The following is a 19,212-nucleotide window of genomic DNA, read 5'->3' on the forward strand; positions in this document are numbered from 1 at the left end:
TTAATGCGTAGGGCCTAATCTAACTGGTTCGTTAGTCATGGACTAGTTTTCCTGGAAAGCTAGGCCATGACCACAGATGGCCGGAGCACCTCACTCACCTGAACTCGACACAACCAATTGCTGGCCTGCAACAAGTTGACACCGGTGAACACATTGTGTATAATCACCGGCACCAACACCAGCAACGCAATCAAATTGGTGAAACAAAGATGAGCAATGAAGTGCGAAGAGATAAAGTTGTGGTACAGCTTTTGAACAATAATATAAACAAGAAGAGACGCATTGCCAATGACACCGATTCCACAGATTACAGTGAATATCAGTGCGAGAATCGGTGACGGTGCGGATGTATGCGTTGCGTTGTAGTACTCTTCGTCGATCTCAGATGAGTTGAAAAGGCCGTACATGGTCCAAACTTCTGAAGAAAAGGCTTCTGGAGAATAAGCTACTGAAGAGAAGTATGCCTTGGGATTAGGGTAGAAGCACGAGGAATGGGGGAATGTGAAGGAGGAGAAAAAACGAGGCTATGTCTTCTTCTTCTTCTTCTTCTTCTCGCCTCACAGCGCTCCAGATGACTGTGACGAGGGAAAGGAGAAAAAAGAGCGAAGAATTGTGTATGCGGCTTCTGGTCTCTGCTATCTCTTGTCCCTCTCTCTCTCTCTCTCTCTCTCTCTCTCTCTCTTTCTGTCTATCTATCTGTCTTGCTGCCGACTAGGAGCAGGAGCAGTACTAGGCAGGGAGCTGTTTTCGCTTCAGCTGCACACTGAGGGTCCATTGTCTGCGTCTCTTCTTCACTCTCTATGTTTCTTTCACTTTCATAGACTCGAAGCTATGAGGAAGAAGAAGAAGCGAAGCCTGAGTAGTGTGGTTATCGATTAGTTCTTTTGAGAAAAAGAAGAAGAAGAAGGAAAGAGAGATGCCCGGGGAAAAAAAGCTCCAGACGCCGACCGGGTGACGCTGAGTGAATATACAGAAGGAGTAGAAGAAGGTTAAGTTCTTCCTGGGAAGATGTTTTTTCTTGGAGAGAGAAAATGGAAAATGTTTATTTTGGTGGGGAAAACCAAACAAAAGGTTCTTGGGGAATAAGAACGAGGATTCTCTAAGTCACTTCTAGAGGTCACATAAGATGATCTGGATTAAAACATCTGGTTTTGGTCTAGGATCGAAACAGCTTCTTTGACGTCATGGGGCATTTCCAGCAGGTCTATTCAGGCCAATCCGAGCTCTAAAACTCAAATTGAACTGCTCACATTGTTATTTTCCGAATTGAGCTGGGGTTTTGGAGCAGAAAACATACTGTATTTGCTCTAACCTAAGCTCACCCTAGAAGGCATTTTGAGCTCAATTATCTCGATGCCTGTAAAAGATATCAAGAAGTTGTCAACTGATAAAATATTTATCATAAGTTCGCCAATATTTTCTCAATTGATAGATTTTTGATATCTCTTATGGGAACCGAGATAATTGAGCTCAAAGTAAACGTGTAGTGCGGACTTCTTTTAGAGCAACTACGTTAATTGGACCTTTTCTAGACGTTCAACATTAACTGAGCTCAAGTCAATAGTGGCAAGAGCAAAATTATGAGCTAGAGAGCACAAAAATGTGAGATTGATGCTCTATTGAACAGCTCCGAATGATGGTTTTATGACATTGGTCATGTTTTGTTGATTGTCATGCACGAGCCATTTCACATATGACGAAAAATGAGCACAATTGCCTGCGATTTTTCGTTTTCAACCTATAAATAACACAAGGATGATCACAAAGATCAGCTTTCGGATTTTCTTGAAGATTTTCAAAAGTCGTTGTTTTTGCAAAAAGTTAGGGAGAATGGCGTGAAAAGGGAGACAGAAGAACCCCCAACAACCTGGCGAAATTGACAATATCCGGTGCCATTCTTATGGGTTTCGAACCTGGTTTCCTTCGAGTTCTTTTGGATGATTTATGGTCCTTTCGAAGTTCCCTAAAATTTGGAATAAAAGAGCTCGTCATTTTTGACGAACTTGCTAAAAAACCCTGTAATAGAAGGGCTCCCCTTACCTTTCAAATTTCACATCATTTATCTCGTCTCCTGAAAGAGATATTGAAAAGTTGTCAACTGACAAAATGATAAGCATAATATCAGCAACAGTTTATCAGTTGACAGATCTTTAATATCTTTTAGAGGAGGTGAGATAGATTGGTTTAAATCTGGTGAAATGGTTCGGGATTTCTGGAATTTCCTACTGGCCTAGTAGACTACAGTATCTAGTAGACTCTAGTTGACTACAGTATGAGATCCACTATTTAAAGTCAAAGCCTATTTGTAAAACTCATGTTCTAATACCTTCCTGGTACCTTCTCCTAGTCCCTATGCCCCCTATTTTTTCCAGGAAATCGCAAGCCATGGCAAGGCATCCTCCTATTCGGTCCACCAGGAACCGGTAAATCCTACATTGCAAAGGCAGTGGCCACCGAAGCAGGCGAGTCGACGTTCTTCTCGATCTCATCGTCGGATCTGATGTCAAAATGGTTGGGAGAATCGGAGAAGCTGGTCAAGAATCTGTTTGCACTGGCTCGCGAGCACAAGCCATCGATTATTTTCATTGATGAGGTGAGTATTGATTTTTGTGATTCATGGCCGACTTTGAAAGCTTGAAAAATGACCTGGACATGGATAGGGTCATGGCCGAAGATCCCAAATGGCCTAGAATCTCCTCGGCCACCAACTGACGCTTCATCTCTTCCAGATTGACTCTCTGTGCTCAGCTCGCTCGGATAACGAAAGTGAAAGTGCGCGTCGCATCAAAACCGAATTCATGGTGCAGATGCAAGGAGTCGGACTGAATAACGACGGAATTTTGGTCCTAGGAGCCACGAATATTCCATGGATCCTCGACGCGGCTATTCGAAGGTATGTTTTTGATTGGGGATGCCCTTCTAAAAGAGGCACCGAATAACCGTAATACCTGTAACAGAAGGGTCCCTGAATTTGTGCCAATTTATCTCGGTTCCTGTAAGAGATATCAAAAAGTGATAAACTGATAAACATTTTATCAGTTGACAAACTTTTGATATCTCTGATAGGAACCGCGATAAATTGGCTCAATATTGACAGTATTGGGGGCCCTTTTATTGTAAATTTTAATGTTGAGACTGCCCTTTTATTAGAGGTACCCAAATAACTGTTTTCCAGACGTTTCGAGAAGAGAATCTACATTCCACTGCCCGACATCCACGCTCGCAAAGAAATGTTCCGAATCGACGTTGGCAAGAACTACAACACGCTGACAGATCAAGACTTCAAAGTGTTGGCGGAGCGATGTGAGGGCTACTCGGGATACGATATCAGCATTTTGGTCAAGGATGCGTTGATGCAACCGGTTAGACGGGTTCAATCGGCGACACACTTCAAGTAAGTGCTTTTTTGGCGTTTTTGGGGAGGAAAATGTGGATTTTTGAGCTCTATTTTGACCCTAGAAATGTCAATTTTTGAGCCCAGAAATTTTAAATTTTGACCTGAAAATGACAATTTTAAGTATCAATTTTGGACCTAATTGGACCTTAAAATGGCAATTTTCGACTTGAAACCTTTTTTCTTAATTGAGAATTGCGTATTTTTTATCCTATAAATGTCAATTTTCGAGCCAAATAATGTTGCATTTCGACCAGAAAATGAGAATTTTAGGCTTGAACTTTCACTTTTAGGACCTCAAAATGACCATTTTCGCATAATGATTTTTTCAAGACACGTTTCGGGACCATCACCAAAGGATCCAAATATCATTGTCAACGACCTGCTGTCGCCATGCAGTCCAGGAGATCCACACGCGATTGCGATGAGCTGGTTGGATGTGCCCGGTGATAAGCTCGCGAATCCACCGCTTTCTATGGTAAGGATTGAGTCAATTTTCGGGAAAATGGCATTTTTAAACTCAAAAATTGGCTCAAAATGAGCAAAAGGGCTTGGTGGCCTAGAAATTTGAAAAACTAGTCCCTCGTTCTTGAGAAAACGGTCCATGGCCTAGGTTTATGATTCCTAAGCCATTTAGAATCAAGATGACGCTCGGAAATCTCATTTAGAAGCGACAAGACACAGAAATAGCTTGGTGGCCTAGAAAATTTGAAAAACTAGTCCTTCTCCACTTGAGGGACTAGTCTCGGTTTTCTAGGCCACCAATAATCGAGGAAATGTTCCATGACCTAGGTTTATGATTTCTAGGCTATTTAAAATCAAAATGACGCTCAGAATCTCATTTTGAAGCGACAAGACACAGAAATAGCTTGGTGGTCTAGAAAATTTGAAAAACTAGTCCCTTAACCTAATTCCACTGTTTTTAGAGAATGATAGGTTTGAACTGGCTTTTAATTTTATTTAGAGGGGGACTAGTTTTGGTTTTCTAGGCCATCTAGAACCATGATGACGTTCTAAGGCCTAGATTTTATGATTCCTAGGCCATCCTTAGAAATTCGTTCTTTTTCGTCCAATTCCAACGATTTCTAGCTAATTTTATCGGGGAAAAATTCAATTTTCCCGCCTATTTTCATCCCAAAAATTCAGAAATTTCTGTTTTCAGCAAGACATATGCCGCTCGCTGGCTCAAGTGAAACCCACTGTCAACAATACGGATTTGGATCGTTTGGAGGCGTTCAAAAACGATTTTGGACAAGACGGACAGGAATAATTTCGAATTCCCCGCGCTTTTTTCTCACACCGAACTGGTTGTAAATAACTGTCTTATAACATTATTTTTATGATTTTTATTGAAAAAAAACACTAAAAAGTTAATTTTCTATCGCTTTTCCCTTTCTATCCTCTTCCTTTTTTTGTAGCGGTCTTTGATTCTAAAAAATGGAGAAATTCCACAATTTTTGTCAAATTCTATTGTATCCCTCTTTTCTCTTTTCTCACCCCGTTTTTGATTCCCCACTTTTTTGTGTTAAACCTCCCGCTCTCTCTCTCTCTTTCTGAAATTTGAGACTTTTTGTGAAAGAAAAAAGAATAATGCATCGATGAAAATTGAAAATTGCAAACACGAAATTTTGATTTCCCCATGAATTTTTGATTTGGGAATTTTGGGGTTTGTAAGGGAAAAAAGAAAGTGCGCTCTATTGTAAAAGGAAATCTGAATTTTCGAAATGTTGAAATTTTTTGAAAAAAATCCAAAAATTTTCAGAAAAGCTGGAATCGCAGATTTTCAAAAATAAATGGAAAATTCGAAAAAAATCGGAGATTCTAAAAATCATAAACTTTGAGAAATTTTGAAATTCAAAAAATCAGAAATTATAGATTTTTTGATTTGAAAATTTTTTGGAAATTTCAAATTTCTGAAAATTCAGATTTTCGAGAAAAGTGAACACGCAAGACTAAAAAAAATTAGAATTTTTCAATTTTTTGAGAATTTTGATTTTTTGAGAATTCTGAAAATTTCTCAAACATCTGGAACTTACAGATTTAAAAAAAAATTGAAAGTTCTGAAAATTTTGAAGTTTTCAAAAAATCGAGAATTTCAGAAGTTTCGAAAGATTTAAAAACAAACCAAAAACTCTGAAATTCTGGATAAATTTCAACATTCTGGTAATTATGGGTTTTTTGAAAATTGAAAATTCTATAAAATTAAAAAAAATTTTTTGAGAAATTTGAAAAATTTCAAATTTCTGGAAAATTCGGATTTTCAAAAAAAAAATCGAAATTCTGAAAGTTTCAGAATTCAACGAAATTCAGTTTTTCAGAAGACTCTGAAATTCTGAGAAATCCGAAAACTTCGATTTAAGAAGAGGATTTTCAAAATTCCGAATTTTTGTAATATTTTCAAAATTCTGAAATTTACAGATTTTCAAAAAAAATTTTTTTTTCGAAATTCTGAAAGTTTCAGAATTCAACAAAATTCGATTATTCAATTTTTCAGAAAACTCGAAAATACCAAATTTCGGAAAAAAAATGTTAAAAAACCCTTTTTTGAGATTTCAGAGTTTTCTTCTGAAATTTTCCGAAATTCTAGAAAACTCAAAATTTTAAAGAAATCTCGAAAAAATCCAATTTTCTAAATTTTTGAAAGTTTCAGATGGAATTCCATACATTCCGAAAAAAAGGTTCGAATTTTTTGAGAATCTAAAAGGTTGGGACATCTGGACACACAGACATCTGGAGGACACTTTTCGAAATTAAGAGAAATTCTAATCCCTCTCATCCATCCACCCCCATTCGTCATTATGGAAAATGAAGAGAGCAGCTTTTCCTCCTCCTTCTTTTCTCTGCGTCTCTCCATTCCTCACACTCTCTCGCCCTCACTTCTCTGCGTCTCCATCTCTCTCTCTTTTAGAATCGATTCAGAAGACGTGCATGTGCTCTCTTCTTGACTCTTTTTCTGTGTGTGTATTATTTCGAAACTGGTCCTCCCGAAATTGGAATTTCTCGGAAACAATGAACACGGTCTTCTGTATTTTTCTAATGATTTATCGGGTCAATGCACAGGTAGGGATTACTGTAGATGATTTAGAGAAAAGAAAACAATTTCGAAAATAGGAATTTTGAATTTGGAAAATGCTGAAAAAAATTGATTTTTTTGAAATTTTGACTATTTTTCGAAATTTTCAAAAATGTGAAAATTTGAACTTAGTTTTTTTGAAATATCTGAATATCTTGAAATTTGAAAGTTTTCAAAAATTCCTGAAATTTTGAATTTCTGGAATTTTTGGAAAGCCTAAATTTCGTTGTTTTTGAATTTTTACGAAATATTAATTTTTCGGAAATTCGAAAATTCGTTATTTCTGGAATTTCAGAATTCCAGACTTTCTTAAAATTTTTTGGAAAATTTCTGGAATTTTGAAAATCTGATATTTTTGAATTTCCAAAAATTCAGAATATTCGAATTTCTAGAAATTTTGAAAATTATGAAATTCAGAATTTTCGAATTTTCATGAAAAATTTAAAATTTCATTTTTGAGTTTCCTGAATTTCCAGAATGGAGTTTTTCGATATTCTGGAAATTCTAAAATTCTGAAAAACTATAAATTTGAAATTTGAGAAGCCCTAACTTTCCGATATTTCGAAATTTTCGAAAATTCTTGAAAATTTCGAATTTCTGGAATTTTTGAAAAGTCTAATTTTCGGTTTTTTTGAATTTTCGAAAATTCGTTATTTCTGGAATTCCAGAATTCCAGGCATCCTGAAAATAATTATTATGAATTTCAGAATTTTCAAATTTACACGACAAATTTAAAAGTTTTCTAGTTTTTAGTTTCCTGGAATTCCAGATTTTCCGAAGTTTTGAATTTTCAAAAATTTTCGAAATTTTGGAATTTCTAAAAATCTGATTTTTTGAATTTTCATAGGATTCCTGAAAATTTGAACTTTCTGAAATTTTTCGGATTGTTTAATCTTCTTAAAGGATTTTTTTAAAATTTACTTTCTTTTCGAAATTCCTGGAACTTCGGAATATCCAGAATTTTCGTAATTTTTGAATTTTTGGGTTTCTGGAATTTCAGATTTTTTGAAATTTTGAAATTTTCCATTTTTTCGAAATTGAATCTTTTTCAGAATTAAAAAATTTAATTTTTGAACTTTTGAATTTCATAAATTCCGAAATTCAGATTTTTTAAAATTTTGAAAACTCTGAATTTGAGAACTTCTAAAATTTCGAAATTCTGATTTTTTTTCAATTTTTCGATAATTTGTAATTTTCTAAAATTTCAAATTTCCCGAATTTTTAAATTCAAAGTTTCCGATCAAAAATTGGATTTCCCGAAATTAAACTTTAATTATCTGGAATTTTAAATTTTTGCTAAAACATGATTTTTTGAGAAAATTGAATTTCCAAAATTTCCAAATGTCCAGATGTCCGTTAAAAAAATGCTTCAGTACGAGCCACAATCCAACATCGACCGTCTAGCAAATCGTCCCATTCTTCCACAGTGTCCCAGTGAGTTTTTTTGATTTTCAAATTTTCAAATTTGAAAATTTTTTTAATGCGCTCCATCGCTAAAAATTCAAATTTTGAAAAACAATTTTTTCCAAATTTCTAAAATTCATAATGTCTTCAAAAAATCCTCTTTTTTTTCAAAAATTTGAATTCCCGCCAAGCCGGGAAATCGTCTTTGTTCAGGAGAATGGGAATGGGCGTGTCGAAACGGCGAATGTATTGCTCATTATGATGTTTGTGATGGTATTCAACAGTGCACAGATGGATCAGATGAATGGAATTGTGAAGATGGAAGAAGGTGGGAAATTCTGGAAAAAAATCTGAAAAGTCTGAAAATCTGAAAACGTGAAAATTTTAAAATTCCAGAAAATCTGATTTTCAGGAAGTTCAGAACTTCAAAAGGCTGAAAATTTGAAAATTCGAACCTCTGAAGTCCGGAAATTTCGAAAAGTTCAAAAATTCGAAGATTTTGATTTTTGAAAAATTCGAACATTCGAAAATTCCAGAAAATCTGAATTTCAAAAAAAAATCTGAAAATTGAAAAATCTGAAATTTCCGAAATTCTAAAAAATAAAACCAAACTCTTAAAATTTTATTGTTCTTCTTTTTTTTCCCGACATTCTGATAAAGCAATGTTTTCTTATCAGTGCTGATATAATACAATTTCCAGCCCTCCCAAATTTTTTTTCTCTTCTCAAATATTTTTTCAATTATCGATTTTTTTTAAATTTCAAAAAATCAAAAAATCTGAAAAATGTCTTCTGATGACGATGAAGTCGTTTTATTGATGAAAATCGTCGGTCAGGAAATTACCGACTTCCCAGATTTATTTCGATTACAGTGAGTCAAAAATTTCAAAAATTCGAATTTTCAAAAAACTCGAAATTTCAGAAAAAATTGAAAGTTATGAAAATTTTAGATAATTCCAAAAAATTTAGAAAATCACAATTTCTCAAAAAATACGAACATTCTAAAAAATCGAAAATTGGTAACTAAAAAGTCTGAAATTCGTACAGAAAGTTACGAAATACGAAAAACTTGAAATTCCAAAAGTTTCAGAAAATCCAGAAAATTCTAAAACTTCGAAATTCTGAAAATTCCGAAAATTAGAAAATCAAAAAAACTTTGGCAATTTCTAGAATATTCGAAAGTTCAAAATTTCCAGAACAATACAATTCAGAAAATCACAAATTCTGAATTTCGAATTATCCAAATGTTCAAAATTTCGAAATTTCTCAAAAAACAATTTTTTTGAATCTGAAACTTTCAGAGGCGGCGCTCCGATGGCTCGAGAGGGTGTTGCTCCACAACTGGACAACAGTCATATAGCAGCTACAGTAGCACCTGTCGTCAAGGAGACGACTACGGTAGCTAGTTTGGCATCAGGTAATTTTTGTTCGATAGAGCGCAGTTGCTATTTTTTTCGGGGTTTTTTCACAATTGGATTTATCTAGGTCAAAGAATTGTCTTAAAATTGAAATCTCGAGATTTTGAATTTTTGCAATTTTTTAAAATAAATTAATTTTAAAAAATATCTCAACAGAGCACATTTTCTTCCAGGTACCGTAACCATTCAATACTCACACATTCTTCTTGCTCTCATCGCATTCGTGGTCCTATCGATTGGTGTGGTTACTGTAATCAAAAAGAGGTCACGGCAGAAAACGGGATTCCGAAATCGGCGTGGCGCCGGAGCCGGTGGACACAGTATCCTACAACAGGATTCAGATGAAGATGATATTTTAATCAGTTCCATGTATTCTTGAATTTTTGGAAACTTTTTCTTCAAAACAAAACCATTTTTCACTTTTCTTCGGGTCCCTTTCAAAGTGGTACTCTTGATAATAGAACTAGGACATTTTAGAACTGTAACGTTCTAGAACCTAGTTCCAAAATGTCACAGTTCTACTAGCCAATATTTCCACCATTCTTTTTTTGTCTTTACCAAAAATTATCTTGTGTACTTTTTTTAAATATCGAAAGTTGTATTTTTCTGAAAATAACTATAAAATTGTTTTGTCGGGAATCACTTGTATTTTGATGGAAAATATGTACAGCTCTGAAATTTCTACGCATTTCTAGCCAAAAATCACATTTCTAGAGTCACTAGGAGCCGAGCTATGGCTTCTCAAAGTTTGGAGAGACGCAGACAACGAGACACTCTGACTGTCTGCGTCTCTTTTAAAACTTCAAATGGCTGTATCTCGTCTTCTAGATAAGCTAGAAAAGTGGCTACTGGACAGAAAAATTCAGTTTTTGAAATTCTATCCTTGCAAAACCAAAGTTAAACATTTTCGAAAAAAAAACACTTTGAAAGATATTCTCTAACTTTTTAGATTATTTTATTTTCCGACAGTATGTTTAATTTTACCCATTTCTAGCCAGAAACCACTCTTCTAGGACCTCTAGAAGCCGAGATATGACCGATTCTAGTTTTTGAGGTGAGAGACGCAGACAACGAGACACTCTAACAGTCTGCGTCTCTCAACATTTCAAAAGCCCGTATCTCGGCTCCCAGTGGTCCTAGAGACGTGATTTTCAGTCGGAAATGTGTAGAAACTTTAGAACTATATATTTTTGAAAATTGAGATATTGAGACTCAGTGATTTTTGCGAAGGGTTTTCAAATTTTGGAGGTCCAGAATTTTCCAAAAAGAAAAAACCTTTACTGGAAATTAGGAAATTTCGAATCACAAATTTTGGTTCAAAAATCACGTTCCCAGGATTATTGGAAGCCGAGATATAGTCATTTAAAGCTTTCGAGCGAGAGACGCAGACAACAAGGTCCTTTAACAGTCTGCGTCTCTCAAACTTTGGGAAGCCATATCTCAGCTCTCACAAGGGAGTTACTTGAGCGAGCAGGTTTAACTTTTTTTGAAATTTTGGGAGCAGATAGAAGAGCTTATGAGGATTCCAAATCTGTTAAAAAATCAGCAAAATGCTCACGTGAGCTGAGTTATGACCTAGAAAAGGTTCCCTATGATTAAGCAATTTCTCGTGAAATTTTTTTCACGGAATAGTGTATTTCTTTTAAAACAATAGATTTCAATCAGCAGTGTGGTAAAGTGGTAAAATGGCAAATTCAGAGGAGGAAGGTTGTAGGTTCGATTCTCACGATCCCAAAAATTTTGCAATTTTTTTTGTTTTATTTTAAACTGCCATAACTGGCTCTGGAAAAAAATTTACGCAATTTAAACATGTTTTTCGGGAGTTTCTCGTTATATATAGGAATTTTCAATAATAAAAACAGACATTTAATTTTTGAAGAAATTCACAATTATGCTCATGGGTCATCGAAAATTTTTCAAATTTTTTTTTCAATTTTTTTTAAATTGAAAAAAACATTTGAGGATTCTAAACACATCGGTGGCATTCGATGACAAACTGCTGAAAACATATGTTCTTGGCACAATACGCGCATTTGACCATTGACAATGTTTTGCACCCAGATAATTGGCACATTCCATAAACTTTCCGGTCGAAGCAATATTGAATTGGTCTGTCATATTCCGTCAATTCAAGAAGTTCATGAAGAACTTGACGGAATTTGCGCAAAGAAAAAAGAAGGACTTTAAGCCACATCAACGAGATTCTATCATCAAAGTTTCTGAAGTTTCTGAAAACGTCCCTCATTTTTTGATTGCAGATGCTGAGCCAAGCATATTGGCAGATGTGCTCTCCCATCTTCCAAGAATGGAGACAGTATGCCTGGTATTCTGGCGGTTATGTGGACAGTTGCGCTCCGAAATGTGACAGACCAATTCAATATTGCTTCGACCGGAAAGTTTATGGAATGTGCCAATTATCTGGGTGCAAAACATTGTCAATGGTCAAATGCGCGTATTGTGCCAAGAACATATGTTTTCAGCAGTTTGTCATCGAATGCCACCGATGTGTTTAGAATCCTCAAATGTTTTTTTCAATTTAAAAAAAATTGAAAAAAAAATTTGAAAAATTTTCGATGAACCCATGAGCATAATTGTGAATTTCTTCAAAAATTAAATGTCTGTTTTTATTATTAAAATTCCTATATATAACGAGAAACTCCCGAAAAACATGTTTAAATTGCGGAAATTTTTTTCCAGAGCCAGTTATGGCAGTTTAAAATAAAACAAAAAAAATTTGCAAAATTTTTGGGATCGTGAGAATCGAACCTACAACCTTCCTCCTCTGAATTTGCCATTTTACCACTTTACCACACTGCTGATTGAAATCTATTGTTTTAAAAGAAATACACTATTCCGTGAAAAAAATTTCACGAGAAATTGCTTAATCATAGGGAACCTTTTCTAGGTCATAACTCAGCTCACGTGAGCATTTTGCTGATTTTTTTAACAGATTTGGAATCCTCATAAGCTCTTCTATCTGCTCCCAAAATTTCAAAAAAAGTTAAACCTGCTCGCTCAAGTAACTCCCTTGTCAGTGGTTTAGAAATTTGGTTCTTTTTTAAAAATGTCTGAAATTTTAAGGGCTGTTTGAAAAAATATAGCATATAAAAATTTTGAAATCTGAAAATATTTCAGAACTCCAAACGGATATATCTCGGTTTCTAGAAGTCCTAGGAACTAGATTTTTTCACATAAATGTTTCCAAAATTATGAAGAATCTTGGCGGTTTCTCGAGATCGAGGAAAAAATAGGAAAATCCTTGCACAGGTGATTCGCGAACAATCCGTTACGGACGCTCAGCGTTCGCGCGCGGTTGAAATAGGAACCGCATACGGACCGCACGCGACCCGTTTTCAGAAAACCACAGCACATTTCTCCGTATTCTATCCGTTTGCGAACTCCGTATCCGATCCGATTGCGAATGATAAACAAACGGATCCGTTCGCGAATCAGACAAAAGTTTAAGTTCGCAAAAAAATGTTATAACTTTTTTGCAGAGTACGCTAGAGCACACTTTCTTCAGGTGTCCTTCAGGTGTAACTATACTACTTTGACTTGTTTACAGTGTCAACTAGAAAAGAGGAAATTCCTCTTTTTTTCGAAATGACCATGATCTTTGAGACGTCTCCAAAAGAAATAGAAGAAGACGTCACTTCTCTTGGGTACACCATCTGTTTTGCCTTTCCATTTCTTTTATTGTATTTCTCTATTTTTCCCCAAATTGAAATTTGAAATCAAAATCACAACTTGTGGTATTTTTTCCTTTGAATAGACTGAAAAACTAAATTTCCTATATTTTGGAATCTTTGTGTTGTTTTCTGTGATTTTGCAAATCTATCTAGTATTTTGGAGATTTAAAACATAGTTGTTTTCATTTCCTTCCCTTTTTTGAGGTTAAAGATTTATTTTGGTATGTAACAAAACCTGTTCTTTGGGATTTTGGTTTTTTTTTTGTTTTTACTAGAAAGGTGACATTTTTAGTTTCTTCTAAACGAACAACTTCCCTATTTGTGGCATATTAATTAGTTCTTTTTTCTTTTGTTTTGTATTTGAAAAATTTTGAAATTGAATACTGTGTTTTTGGGAAGATACTCCAAGGTATAATTTTCCAATTTTTCTAGAATTTCTTCTTAAGATTTTTGGTATTTTGGGGCATCATCGCAAAGCTCTTAAAATTTCCCACATTTCTGAAGAAGAATCAGCTTTCTAGCTCATCCAGAACCCGAGATATGGGTGTTTGAAGTTTAGAAGAGACGCAGACAGCAAGAGTGCCTCGTTGTCTGCGTCTCTTACCTCAGAACTTCAAATGGCTTCTAGTAATCCTAGAGACGCAATTTTAGCTAGAAATGTATAGAAGTTTTCGAGCTAATTCTTTTTGAACGAAATACGGGAACTTTTGGGAAATTCTCAAAAATCCAAAATTAAAACAATTTGACACAAAATCAATCAAATTTTTAAAAATCAACAAAATTGAATATTTTTATCCAAAATTCATTTCTCTAGGACAACTAGGAACCGAAATATAGCCATTTGAAGTTTTAGAGAGACAGTTAGAGAGTCTCGTTGTCTGCCTTCTCTTACCTTAAAACTTCAAATGGTTGTATCTCGACTCCCAGTGGTCCTAGAGAAGTGATTTTCAGCTAGAAATGTGTAGAAACTTTTTAGCTAAATTTTTTTTTGATTATTCAAAATTGTATCTTCAATTCCTTTCTTAAAATAAGTATAAAAATTTTTGGTCACTTGTATTTTGTTCAAAAAACACAAAACACTAGATTTCCTTCCCTTGTCTGTCCAAAAACCAGATTTCTAGGACCATTGGGAGCCGAGATATGGGCGTTTGAAGTTTAGAAGAGACGCAGACGGTTAGAGTGTCTCGTTGTCTGCGTCTCTTGCCTCTAAACTTAAAATGCCTATATCTCGGCTTCTAGATGAGCTAGAAAGCTCGTTTTTGAACAGAACTGACTGGAAACTTCTGAAGAGCTAAATATTTTTAAACAACATGAGAAACTCCAGGACAGATATTTCCAATGTTTCGTTTTTTTGTTGAAATTTTTCATTTTGACGAATTTTGCATAAAAAATGTTCAAGTTTTAAAGTTCTATCATTGCAAAGCCGAGATATCTGTGCTCCAAAATCAAGCGATAAACCATGTAAATCTCGCTTCCGAGTTTTCGATCAGCTGCTCCCTCTCCCCTTAAATTCCCCCTCCAAACTCCGCATTTTTATCCGTCGCCGTTGACTAGCAAGAAAAGTGGGCCCCGGTGGCCGAGTCACAGGTAAAGGGGGACTGCCGAAAAACTGCTAAATGACAGCTGAAGAGGCGAAAACTGGCGAATGACTGCTATTTGGCAGCCGAAGGAGAACTGACGGGCCGTCGACGGTCCGTCGACGGACAGTCGGTACCGATTGGAAAACGTACTTGAAGGTTCTGATTGGAAATCATGCAGAAAACAATTTCTCATACTCCCACTAGATTATAGAATGTTGATAGAATCTTATTTTCCTCAAATATGACCACCTCAAAAAATAGGTTGTTGAACGACTGCTAAATGACAGTCGAAGAGGCGCTGACTGGCCAACGACCGGTGGTTGGCGGTCCGAATTCCTTCAGAATGGAAAATTTTGTTGAAAAAATAGTTCTCTCTAAAAATATCATAAAAGTCATAGAGGGGTCTGGGAAGCTAAAAAATGCGTTATTAGAAGCATTTCTATATCAATTAGGATTTGAGGCGCGGTTGGTGAAAAACTGCTAAATGACAGTCGAATAGGCGTTGACTGGTTGATGGCGGCTGAATAAAAAAATATGTTTGAAAATTCCTTGGTATATATCTAGAAACATGTGTTAGCATTTTCGTGTTCCAAGATCTTTACTCGAGTTGTCATTGCATGATAATAATCAATCGTTCAGGACACATGTTCTCGGTCATATTTTTCAATTTGTTTAAGATTTCCGACGAAATTTATTTTTAATTTTGTACAATTTGTGTCTGAATGTGCTATTTTTTCCGTTTTTCTTCAAAAATCACAACAATTCGTTTTTAAATGCCGTTTTATAACTGCCGAGTTTCAAAATTTCGGTCATAGAGATTTGCAACAAAATTTGAAATTCAGTATTTTTCGCTTAATTTATCTAACTACTGGCATAAAGAAGCACTGAAAAGCTTTCGCACTTTCGCTCTGCGCGTTTTTAGTTGAAAACGCAGAAAAAATCGGCGAAAACTCCTTGCGATGAAAGTTTCGAAAGTTTCGCTATTTTTTGTTTCGGAACTTTACAAATGCAGCCTTTCAGGAGTTTTTATATGGTGAGTTGGTGAGTTTTTATACGTTCCGAAGCAAAAACTATCGTAAACTCTGAAATTGTTCATGCGTTGTCGAAAATTCACCTCGCAGATACTTCATAGGTGTGACGTTTTGCAAGTGCAATGTTTGGAAAGTAACAACTTTGCAAGGTTTGCACAAAAATTAATACGAAAATCAGTTTTTGCTGTTTCTGACTCGTTTTTTAAATTTCACATGCAAAACCTCGCCCTTTTGAAGTCTGCTTTAAAAATGCCGCAGAGCCTAAAAATCTACAGATTTTTTACTTGTCAGTTTTTAGTGTTGCGAACGCATCACTTTTATTTATTTTGAACGTACTTATAAGCGAAAAATACTGTCCAATGAGAGAAATGTATATACTGAAAAACGAAAAAAGTTGAAAGGGAGAAACGAAGAAGAGAAAGAGAACGAAAGGAAATTAAAAAAGCTTCTGATTTTCCGAGTTGAGTTTCTATGAAGTTTGAATTTTGCGAAAATACAGAAAGAAAATCGGAAGTTCTGTCTCATTCAGAACTTGTGATTTCTTATGTGTTTTCTCTTGTTCTACTCATAAAAATTCACCTTTGAAAAAATCAGAGTTACTTTTTAAAAACAATACACAATCCACAGAAACTATTAGTTGAATAAAGAATTTCTATTGTTTATTACCTGTTTAATGATGAACTGTCAAGAAGGCGCTATCATTATAGACGGTCCGTCTTCGAGGCGCAAATCGTTTCAGGCGGACCGTCGGCGGCGCGCGATTCGACTGCCGACTGTTCGCTTTTCGGGAGTCCGCGCCCGCCAGACGGCCCGTTTTTCGGCGGTCCCCCTCTACCTGTGGTGGTGTGTGCGCTTGGCTGGGAATCTGATTTTGCGGGTTCGAACCCTCTTCGTTTTAAACTTTTTGTTTTTGTGTTTTATGGTCATTTAATGATTTTTTAAAAACTTTTTTCATGATTTTTCACTTTTCTGTATACATAGTAAGCCATCCTGACATTTTTACGAAATTTCGTTTTTTTCGAAATTTCGATTTTTCTGGTCAAATCCATGCGAAAAAAAGAGAGGAAATTTTTTATGAATAAATGTTTGAAAATTTGTGAAATGGATTAAAAATGCCATGTTCTAAATGTTTTGTGCTTGCTGGAAAAGTTTTTATTTTCCAAGCCACCGTAATACCGTAATACCGAGAGGCCCACCCGACACGCGACGCTTGAGCTCAATTATCTCGGTTGCTTCAAAAGGTATCAAAACAATTCCAACTGATAAAATGTTTATCATATTATAATAATCATTCCAGCAGTTGACCACTTTTTGATACCTTTCAAATAACCGAGATAATTGAGCTCAAACTTCACGTATCAGACGAGCACCTCGAGTCCCTAATTCACGGTGCCTCAAGTAATCCTCCAACAACAAAATTGCCAGAGAAGATCCGAACTCTCGACCTAGCTTGTCAACCCATTCTACAATTTTCAAACATTTATTCATGAAAAAATTTCCTCTCTTTTTTCGCCTGGATTTGACCAGAAAAAATCGAAGTTTCGAAAAAAACGAAATTTCGTAAAAATGTCAGGATGGCTTACTATGTATACAGAAAAGTGAAAAATCATGAAAAAAGTTTTTAAAAAAATCATTAAATGACCATAAAACACAAAAACAAAAAGTTTAAAACGAAGAGGGTTCGAACCCGCAAAAGCAGATTCCCAGCCAAGCGCACACACCACTCGGCCACAGGCCCACTTTTCTTGCTAGTCAACGGCGACGGATAAAAATGCGGAGTTTGGAGGGGGAATTTAAGGGGAGAGGAAGCAGCTGATCGAAAACTCGGAAACAAGATTTACATGGTTTATCGCTTGATTTTGGAGCACAGATATCTCGGCTCTGCGGGCCATTTAGCAAAATTTGAAAACTGTTCTGGAATCAGGAGGCACCCCTCCCCCCTTTTCGGAGAATCCACTAGTATATCTCGATCGTGGTGTGAGTTCTGACCATTCCCTAGTCAGAAAAACTACAGTCATGGTCAATTCCTCTTCTGCCCTCAACTGCCAAAAATAAATTAAAAATCCCTCTCTTCTCTCTTTCATTACCCGTTTTTTCGATTCTTGTTTTTTCATGCCCACCCACCCGATGTGTTTGTTGTTGACAACAAAAAGAATAGCAACCCCCCCCCCCCCTCTCTCCCTCTCTCTCTCTCTCTCTCTCTCTCTCTCTCTCTCTCTCTCGCTCTCTCACTTCCACCAAATGATTCATTTTCGTTGCTTTCTGTGTGTTGTGTGTTCTATTACTTTTTAAACTTTTACCACCGATTTTTTAGATTAGCCAATTTTTTGGAGAAACGATGTTATGCTGTAGCAAGAAACAATCAAAGCAGGCGATCAGGGTGAGCATTTCTATTTTAGAAAATTCTTTTTTGTGAAACAAATTATCCAGAATATTCTAGATATTTTCGTTCAAAAATCAGCTTTCTAGGTGGTCCAGAACCCGAGATATAGCCGTTCGAAGTTTTGAGAAGAGAGACGCAGACAGCTAGAGCGTCTCGTTGTCTGCGTCTCTCACCTCAAAACTTCAATTGACTATATCTCGGTTCCTAGCGATCCAAAAAGAGTAATTTTTAGACTGAAATATGGGGAATTTCGATTTGTTCAGATATTTGAAAAAAAAAACCTGAAATTTTTGGAAACTCCTTGATAGTCGAAACTAGGGAAACAGCTCTAAAAGTTTTAAAGAAGTATTGTTCTCAATTCTTGATTTTGCATTAATAGGATTTCCAAATTTGTATATATCTATCCAAAAACCATCTTTCTAGGTCGGCTAGAAGCCGAGATATAAGCATTGAAGTTTTGAGGTAAGAGACACGGACAACAAGACACTCTAGCTGTCTGCGTCTCTCACCTCAAAACTTCAAATGACTATATCTCGGCTCCCAGATGAGCTAGAATAGTGACTTTCAGACAGAAGTGACTGAAATCAAAAATTCTGTCCCAAAATCCTCAAATCGGGACAAATGGAAGAAATTAAACATCCAAATTTTCAATTGTCTCTTTATAATTTCATAATTTCATAGTAATAGAATTTCAATTTTCGAATAGTTTTTTTCAAAAAACCACTCTTCTACGATTACTGGAAGCCAAGTTAAAGCCGTTTGAAGTTTTGAGGTGAGAGACGCAGACAACGAGACTCTGTAACTGTCTGCGTCTCTTGCTTCCCAAACGTCAAACGTCCATATCTCAGCTCCCAGAAGAGCTAGAAAGATGAAATTTGTACAGAAATACAGTTAATGTCCTCTATTTCAAAAAAATCCGAAAACTTTTTTTTAGGTTTCCCTGATCATATCAGTCCTTGTCGATGTCTGTCTGTGTGCCGCCCTTTTCGTATCACTCGCATATTATTGGATCAATGGAAAATCATTTTCACCACATTATATTGTCGGATTTATGGCGTTTTTCGTTTTGTTCGCCGGATTTTTTATATCATTAATGGTCGCTGTTCATACCAAGGATATTAGAGCTATTTTGGTTTCAGTCGCTTTTACAGTAAGTTTAGAAATTTTGATTTTCTGAAATATCGGGAAAAATTAGTAATTTTGGTCCGAAGATCAAGTTTCTAGCTCACCTGGGAGCCGAG

General features: G+C 35.7%; 4 protein-coding genes across 4 annotated transcripts in view; 3 read left to right on the forward strand and 1 right to left on the reverse strand.

Annotated features, from left to right (window-relative positions):
- CBG22082 overlaps positions 1–407 on the reverse strand; it is a gene marked incomplete at both ends in the record, with an annotated part of 2,075 nt that extends 1,668 nt beyond the window's left edge. Inside the window, one exon of the mRNA XM_002638819.1 lies at positions 99–407. Coding sequence (XP_002638865.1) covers positions 99–407 — 309 coding nt within the window. The remainder of the gene's footprint in view (positions 1–98) is intronic.
- A 424-nt stretch (positions 408–831) lies between these two features.
- On the forward strand, positions 832–4,664 carry Cbr-vps-4 (the record flags this gene model as incomplete). Its single annotated transcript, XM_045241575.1, has 6 exons — positions 832–862; positions 2,373–2,593; positions 2,730–2,893; positions 3,176–3,394; positions 3,728–3,872; positions 4,557–4,664. 6 exons carry the CDS (start codon positions 832–834, stop codon positions 4,662–4,664), a joined length of 888 nt encoding a protein of 295 aa, XP_045097474.1.
- Positions 4,665–9,184: 4,520 nt separating this feature from the next.
- Positions 9,185–9,667, forward strand: CBG22085 (the record flags this gene model as incomplete). The annotated part of the gene is made up of 2 exons (XM_002638821.2): positions 9,185–9,287; positions 9,462–9,667. 2 exons carry the CDS (start codon positions 9,185–9,187, stop codon positions 9,665–9,667), a joined length of 309 nt encoding a protein of 102 aa, XP_002638867.2.
- Positions 9,668–17,926: 8,259 nt separating this feature from the next.
- CBG22086 overlaps positions 17,927–19,212 on the forward strand; it is a gene marked incomplete at both ends in the record, with an annotated part of 2,202 nt that continues 916 nt past the window's right edge. Inside the window, 2 exons of the mRNA XM_045241587.1 lie at positions 17,927–17,968; positions 18,906–19,125. Of these exons, the coding sequence (XP_045097475.1) occupies positions 17,927–17,968; positions 18,906–19,125 (262 nt within the window). The remainder of the gene's footprint in view (positions 17,969–18,905; positions 19,126–19,212) is intronic.

Source organism: Caenorhabditis briggsae, assembly GCF_000004555.2.
Source record: "Caenorhabditis briggsae complete genome, chrI, whole genome shotgun sequence".
Taxonomy (NCBI): domain Eukaryota; kingdom Metazoa; phylum Nematoda; class Chromadorea; order Rhabditida; family Rhabditidae; genus Caenorhabditis; species Caenorhabditis briggsae.